This window comes from Cupressus sempervirens, chromosome 3 (assembly GCF_028749045.1).
Source record: "Cupressus sempervirens isolate cs-2001-9-10 chromosome 3, ASM2874904v1, whole genome shotgun sequence".
NCBI lineage: Eukaryota > Viridiplantae > Streptophyta > Pinopsida > Cupressales > Cupressaceae > Cupressus > Cupressus sempervirens.
The window spans coordinates 412,636,032-412,644,049 of NC_143120.1; the positions used below are offsets into that span (position 1 = coordinate 412,636,032).

At 35.5% G+C, this 8,018-nt stretch overlaps 1 protein-coding gene across 1 annotated transcript; it reads left to right on the forward strand.

The window, feature by feature from the left end:
* Positions 1-3,192: 3,192 nt before the first annotated feature.
* Positions 3,193-4,539, forward strand: LOC149566766 (BURP domain-containing protein 3-like). Its single transcript, XM_089820090.1, has 2 exons — positions 3,193-3,260; positions 3,383-4,539. The coding sequence occupies exons 1-2, from the start codon at positions 3,228-3,230 to the stop codon at positions 4,319-4,321; spliced, it is 972 nt and encodes a 323-aa protein (XP_089676216.1). The 5' UTR covers positions 3,193-3,227; the 3' UTR covers positions 4,322-4,539.
* Positions 4,540-8,018: the final 3,479 nt, after the last annotated feature.

Consider the following 8,018-nt stretch of genomic DNA (forward strand, 5'->3'; position numbering starts at 1 on the left):
TCACAGATGATTTTTTTTTTTGATTTAATCTTTTTTTTTTTCTTGTAGTTTCCATATGATCTGATGGATTAAATTGATGTCAATACCAATGTCAAAGAAAATTTGGATTCTCCTTTATTGATAAACTTCTTGTTGCAAAAATGTAGATATAGAAAGAAAAGGAGGAATAGTGCGGTAGGTTGTATTGATGTAGCAACAACAAGACATATTTTAAGAATAAAACTTTCTTTTATACTATATTTTCAAAACAGAAAAGAGAACTTTATGTTATGTATCAGATAATTGTGCTTTTATTTTAAAACTTACTAATTTTTTTTTTTCATTTTTGTGTTCATCTCTATTTTATCTATGCTTCTAGGTTGTTTAATGTTCTCCTTTATTATTTTTCTCCTTTGTCTCTTACCATTGTCTATAAATTCTACCATTGTTTGTCTCTTACTATTGTTTATAAATTCTAGAAAGTAGACAATAATTGAAATGATCCAATATTGAAATGAATTCTTATTTTCGAATATTCAATTTTTTTCTTTTCATCAAAATCTAATCAAATGTTAGTTTTCCAAGAATAGTAGTGAATTTTGTACAAGTAAAGCAAACTACTACAGAGTGTCATCCTTTGTATTTCATAATTTTGTTCATCAAAGTTATATTAATGTGAAAGATGAAATTAATTTACATTCTGCTAAGAAAAAATGGATAATATCAAAATCCAACATTGGCCTAATGTAGCTATAAGAATCCACGATTTAGCTTGGCAAACATAATAGTGATGGAAGGTAGTAGGCTAGGATTGGGATGTTTGACAAACAAATGTATCTGGGAAGCTTTAGTTAGCACATCATTCTCAAGTCATATTATAATATTTTCAACAGGTGTTTTTAAAGATGAGGTAACTAAGTTTTATGACATTGGTGTCATTAAATTTAGAGGAGAAAATGTTTTTACACATTTTGACAAAGACAAATATGATGTGGGAGGCATCAGGAACAACAATTTTCTTTAGCAAGAAAAAGTAAGTGTGTTACACTAAACTAATTTATTCTCCTCCATTCTTATAGAAATGTTTATAGTTAGATGAAATTAATAAGGAGAACACATTTCCTACGTGTCCAAGTTCATTGTCCACGTTTTCAACAATAGGAACCAACTTCAAGTTCTTTCATTATTGTTGTAAAATTGATTTTCATGCTTATTAATATGGAGCAACTTTTTTTCATGTTTCCATAGTTGGACTCCACATCATCTTATTTTCCTGTTCTTCGTTAGTGTAAAACTCTCTATAAACAAGGATTTTTGACAACTCTTAAACATTCTATCTATTAATATTTTCTTTTGATATTGTTTAAAATAGATATTTAATTTTTATAATGCACTAATACATATTATACATACTCTTGAATACATTTTCCACTTGCAAGTTATTTAGATTTCTTTAAAATTGCTATCTAATTTCTAAAATTTGTCAACATATAACTTCTATATTATTACATTCTAAAAATTGAATAAATAATTCTAATTTTCTTTAAAAAATTCAATTTTATACTATTGTCATTACAACCTAGATATATAGAATTCTGTATTATTTTGCAAAGGTGCCTCTTGGCCATATTAGAAGTACTTTAAAATATCTCCTTCATGTTAAAAAACTAAAATTTTCCTTAATGTTCACATGCAAGTTGGGTTAGCACGGCTAGCAATGATTTTGATATTTAAGAAGAGATAGGGCCAAGGAATCATGGGAAATTGAAATTAATGGAACTTTGAGTGCTTATTTTGCTATCTATTTCATTAAGCACTTAACCATATTAATTATATAATGAAAATCTTGAGTAACCCCATTATAAACAATAGTGTACTAATGCATGACATTAGACTCAAATCCAGTTAACCTTGAACATATTCATATTGATCTATTATCATTTTTCTATGTGATCATTTGAACAATGCATTCTACATGCCAAATAATACATGGTATCTACTCTTTTGCTCTTTCTAGCCCTCGAACTCATTGCAACACCATTTTAAAAGTCAAAATTGGTCCAACCTACATGTACGCAATGAAATTATCTTCCAGCCCACACATATGAAATTAAATTGTTTGTATGCATACAAGTTCCTTCTCATTCCTACATATAGTATGTACAATAGTGACCTTTTACTTTATAATTTATTTTGGTGACTTATTTTGTTTGGGTAGCTTTTAGTTGAGATACCAATTCTATAACTTTAGTTTAAATGATTAGGCTAGATGGTATCTCCATCTTTAAAAAAATCCAAAAGAATATCCAGGTCACACACATTCTCCTCATGTCCGATCTTAGGCAGGGACTTTAGCTCGCACAGCTCTTGTTTAGATATAGTCTTTCCATTCTGACAAAACCAACCATTCACTGTAGCATTACTTGGGTTTTCCCAAGTTCAAACAATTATCTCATAGGAAATCTAGATACGGTATAGTAGCGGATAAATCCCATCAAATTGCATTGTAGCGGATCAAATTTTTATGAGTCGATTACATAATTGATATGGTGGCGCCCCCAGCAAATGCCAATACGATTATAAAACTCCAAAATTCTAATTATGCTTTGTTTTATCTGATATCGGCCTGCAACAACGACAAAGCTGACCTTGATAGGTTTTAAATTTTGTGCATTGAAGCTTCTAACGAGAGTGCTCACGATCTGACCTGCTATCGTCTATTTTCGCAAGTTGAGGTGATCTCATATCCTTCAATTGTATCTCCCGAGCACTGCAACCGGCTGTCTTTCACAAGAGAGTCACGGGGTCTCATTATGTAGACTAATAAAAAGAAAATTCAGATAGTTTGCCATTAGTCTTACTCGAATATTGAAATTTAACTTTGATAGCTTTACTTCTCACTTTAACAAGTGAATTCTAGCCTTATGACCCACTCCGCCAGCTGATACGATTGTAGAGCTTTTCAAAGTGGATTTGCTAACGACTTTGATACTTTTAACGTTGCCGAGATATGATTGTAGTGCGTACGATCTCATCTGATATCCGCGTTTGAAATATGTCTAGAAAATATCAGCAGTGTCCCCCACTAAAAACAAGATGATATAAGTAATATGAGATTTGACATGCATGCTGTGCCTACGTCTACGATGGCGCGCGGCTTCCCTAGTCGTAAGCTCAGTATATTTATATGACGGAGAACCTCTTTCACTTGGTATCTCTGAAACACTGAAATTACCGCCTTTCACAGGATGGGGAGTTTAACTAGTTTCATTCTTTTCTTTGTAAGGTTTTATTTTTATTTTTCTTTTTTTAAATTATTATCAAGATAGTTCACGTAGTTTGTAACTATAATTTATTTTGCTAGCTTTGCTAATTATGAGTTTCGGTTGTTTGGAATTGACAGGCAGTAGCAGCAATGAGTGCGGCGCATTTGCAAGGTGAAAAGCTTTTATCTCCGACTAGTCCAAGCATGGCGTACTGGCAGGAGAAACTGCCCACGACACCCATTCCACAAACTCTGAAGGAACTCATCTCATATGAGAAAGTAGCGGTGAAGTACGTTGGGACAAATAATGAAAAGGGAAAAGGCGTTGAGGAGGTTTTGCCACACTGCACTATCCAGCTCAATGTTTATGCTGCAGCTACGGCGCAAATGCTGAGAAACCCATCGCTGTGCATGTTTCTGCTGGAGAAGGACTTGGTGGTCGGAACCAAAGTGTCACTCACCTTCGTGCAGGCCGCAAGCATTCCCAGGCATTTTATTCCACGCATCGCCGCGGACAAACTCCCTTTCTCCTCCGACAAGCTCTCCCTGGCGTTGAAGGAACTCAACGTAGCGCCCGATTCCCTCGCGGCTGTGGCCATGAATGAGACATTACAAGCCTGCGAGAGACCTGCTGGGAAGGGCGAAACCAAATTCTGCGCAACGTCGTTGGAGTCGATGATCGACTTCATCACGTCAAAGATGGGGAACGACCGTTTATCCGTTCTTTCAACAAAAGTTTCGAAGAGGTCAAAATCTGTGAAGCAGGAGTATACGATAATGCGAGTGAAAGACGAGGGGAAGGAGGAGGCGGCGCCAGTGTATTACTGCCACAGCGAAGAGTATCCGTACGCGGTGTATCTGTGCCACGAGCTGCGAGGGGCGAGGGTGGCGAGAGTTACGGTGAGGGGCGAAGATGCAGGGAAGACGGTAGAGGCGGCGGCCATCTGTCACATGGACACCAGTTCATGGAATCCGGACCACGCTTCATTCAAGATCCTGAACGTAAAGCCTGGTCATGCCACTTCTATTTGTCACTTCGCTTCCCAAGGTGATGTTTTGTGGCTCAAAGTTGCCTGATCAGATCTACGCCTCCGCGCAACTACACTTGCTATATATGTATAAATAAATTAATAACTTGCAGCGTTAGGGGGAGCAGGATGAACATGCTTAGCTTCAAGTTTGTTTGTTGTCACGAGGAGGCACAGTAACTCTCTTTCTGTCTTTTAGTACTGTCGTTTGTAGTGAGAACCAGCATGTTGTGTTTATAAACTATAAAAATCTATTATTAGTGTCTATTTATCATTCTCAACTAGCAACCAGCAACTATAAACTAGCAACGTTTATTTTACCACTTTATTTGGCAAAGCAAATATCTTCAAGCAATTGTTTCAGCAAATTCTCGATGGTGAACCCTCATCTCCAGTCTGCTTTGATGGGCGATTTCTCAGGATCCAAAAGGTGGAATCTCTGGAACCCTTCAACCTTGTGTAATGAGGATGGTAAGTTTGACGCCATAGATTCGAGGGTTGCATGGGGAAAGTTGCTCGAAAGGATAAACTAAGGGGTTTTCCACTAGTTGAGATAATTTTCTGCTAGCTACGTGAGCTAATAAGATTCTTCCACGAAAACCCCAACCTTGTGATCCCTCAGCTACCCGGTCATCCTGATCTCCCCCTTCCCAATTTTTTTTGGCTCAAAGGAGACCTCCATCGCATCTATATCTAATTTCGTTGTCAAGTTTTCCCTTTGAAATTCTTCATCTAGTGGCTTCAGAAGAACCCCACTATGCGCCTGCAGGGCTTTAAACCCCAATTGTGAATACCGCCTTCTTAGAAGGCTTTTAGGATTATTGCATTCAGATGGCCTCTTTACGAGATGGTATGAGAATGCTTCTTCGAGTACCAAAGTTTGGAAGTAGTTGGAGGATTCCTTTAGTAACCATTTAGTATCTCTTTCCTTGATTAGGACATTTTGTTCTTAGATTGCAGATTGCGATCTTCGCAAAAAATTGCTTTATGGAATCCTCCCATTTTTTAGGGCCACCACCACAAATTCATTCGATGGGCTCCCTATTTTGAAATAGCCTTTTCTAATAATGTTGATGTGTTGAAGTGGATTTCGATTTTAAAAAAATTGATTGAACTTCGCGAGTCATACAAGGAAAGGATAGGTGGTCTTTTAAGAAATTTGAGGGGCCTTGAGGAAGATTTATTGCCTCAACGAATGTCAAAGTTTTTGTGGAAATGGAATTTTACAAATATTTACTTCACTTTGTTATCTTATCACTAATCATTTCATCTTTTATTTCTATCCTAAGCTTTTCTTAGGTAACTTGTTCAAAATTAAGATCACTTGGAACCTTGGAAATGGACATAAAGTCCATTTTTCCATATTGTTGGGGTGGTTAATAAGCTATTATCAAACTAGTTAATTTGGATCCCACAAGGACAATCTTGGACTCTTACCTAGTATTATTTCTAAAAGACTACACTTAATACAATCTAAACATCCTAAAATGTTTGAGGTGGAAATTATTTTTCATGTTTGACATCCTAGTAAATGAACTCTACATCCTTAACTCTATCTAAAGATACTAATTTGGTTGCTCTTATCTAAAATTCAAATAACATATTCTTGTTTTTGACCTTCAAGATGATTTTATAAAGAAAATGAATATCAAAGTATTATTTTCTCTTAAAGTCACACATCCTACGAAACATGCAAACTTTCTCTACTATAACTTTTTTGGCATTCTCTATCTACTTGTCTTGTAACTGAGATAATTTGATCTTGTCCACAATTATACAAATAATAGATTATTTTTTCTTTGATACCTTCACCTAAATATTATTTATATACATGAACCTAATTTAGGTAAAAGTATTGAATGTATTTAGCCCTTTTCGACCTACATTGTTGAAGTATTAGATAGCAGCCAAAAAAGAACAGGGGGCTGACCCCAAGCAATAAATTGGATGAACAATCAGCCAGAGATAACCTCCTAGTTGTATATCGATACTATGCCATCTTTAAACTTCAAAAAACAAAATATGTGAATGGTGCAAAGCACCCTCACTATAAATAGATAGTTAAGTCTAATTAGTGAGTTTGAATTGAGTTCTAATTTTAATTATGCTTAGTTGTGTTGAGATGAGTTAGTTAATCTCATAAGTTTATTTGTTTGTAATAAAGGACTTGTCATAGTCCATTTTGTTTGTAATAGGCCTAATTGAGCTACTATGTAAAAAATGCTCTTAGGACCTTATTTTGGCTTGTGTAAGGGGTTGATATATTCCACCTCAAGTTCATTGATGGTTTATCTAGTTTAGGTTAAGAGTCATTAGTATTAAAAATGTGACAGACATGCTAATGTGCTGATCCGCATTTCTTAGTTTGTCAACAACTTAGTATTTGGCAAGGATACTTAGCATTTTTGAAAGGATAAGAGGAGTTGGTTACCATAGACACACGTGCTAAGGCTTATACAAGTCAAAGAATTCTTTGTTCATTGGTTGGTTGGCATTAATGAAGAAATCCATCATTGAAAGTACAAAACAAGTGCTGTCACAACTCGCTTTCTAAGTTTTTTATGAGTTTTGATGAATTTTATGGATAGTGTACTGAGGTTTTTCAATTTATTCTTGTAATATTTAATTATTTCTTTGAATCACCTTTCATTTGCACTTGGTCTCATGCTTTGAATCGATCTAGTTGAAAAGTTATAAGCAAATTACTATCAACTAGTCTAGAATCCTGATTTTCAGCATTGCCATGCAAAAAGAGGACTCTATTGCCACTTCCCATGATTGAAAATTCTTGATATCTGGTGGGAAGTGGTAATGGAGGTTTTATATTGTATTATATTCTAAATTTCTTTTCTACAGAGCTTTCAAGAAAAGTTATGGTGATGCCCTAGGCTGATCCCCATGGTTGGATGAGCTTGTGGAGAGGGAAAATCTGTTTGGTTTAGAGTTTTTGTGTAAACAAAGACACCAATAGGTATATGTTATGGAAATTTATTTGAGTCCTCTTTCCAATGGTGTATGGGGTTTATAAATATATGCTGACTGGTGAAGCATTTGAAGCATAAACTTAAAATCTGTCCTGGAAGTCTAGAAACTCTTAAAATGCAGCTCAGTGTGGAGCCCCTATCTTTTTACCCAACCGTTGGATCTTTCTGAAATTTTATTATGTTGGTGAAACCCTAATTTTTCTCATTATCAATGGTGGGATTGATAATTTTGGTCCTTTTTCAAAATTTACATCTATTTGTGTAGGGGTCTATCCAGAGGCATAAAAGAGCTTGTTTAAAATTTCAGCAAGACTCAAGAAAGTTGTACAGAAAGCATAGATCATTAATGAAAATGAAGAGGACTTATGGGAGTGAAAATCCATTGCATCTAGGGTGATGATCCAATAGCAAGGGTTGTGGGATTTCAAGGGAAGTAAGGCTATACCTAGGAGGCAAGCCTTGGGGTTAGGCCTAGGAGGTCTAACAGATTGGAAACTATATTTAGATAATTGGATGATCTTGGTAGTGCTATAGAGAGTTTTATTGAATGCCATAAACCCTCTGCATCAGAGTGGTATCAGAGCCAGATATTGGCTAGAAGTGGTGTATGTCAGACATAGAAGAATCTGAAGGTAGTTCAATGCCTCCTAAGGCAATGAACCAGGATGCTGTAAGGCAACTGGTGACACAAATGTTGGAGGAAATGAAGACCCAAGAAAAAGATAAAGAGAAAAAATGAAGTCCCAAGAAAGATAAAATGAA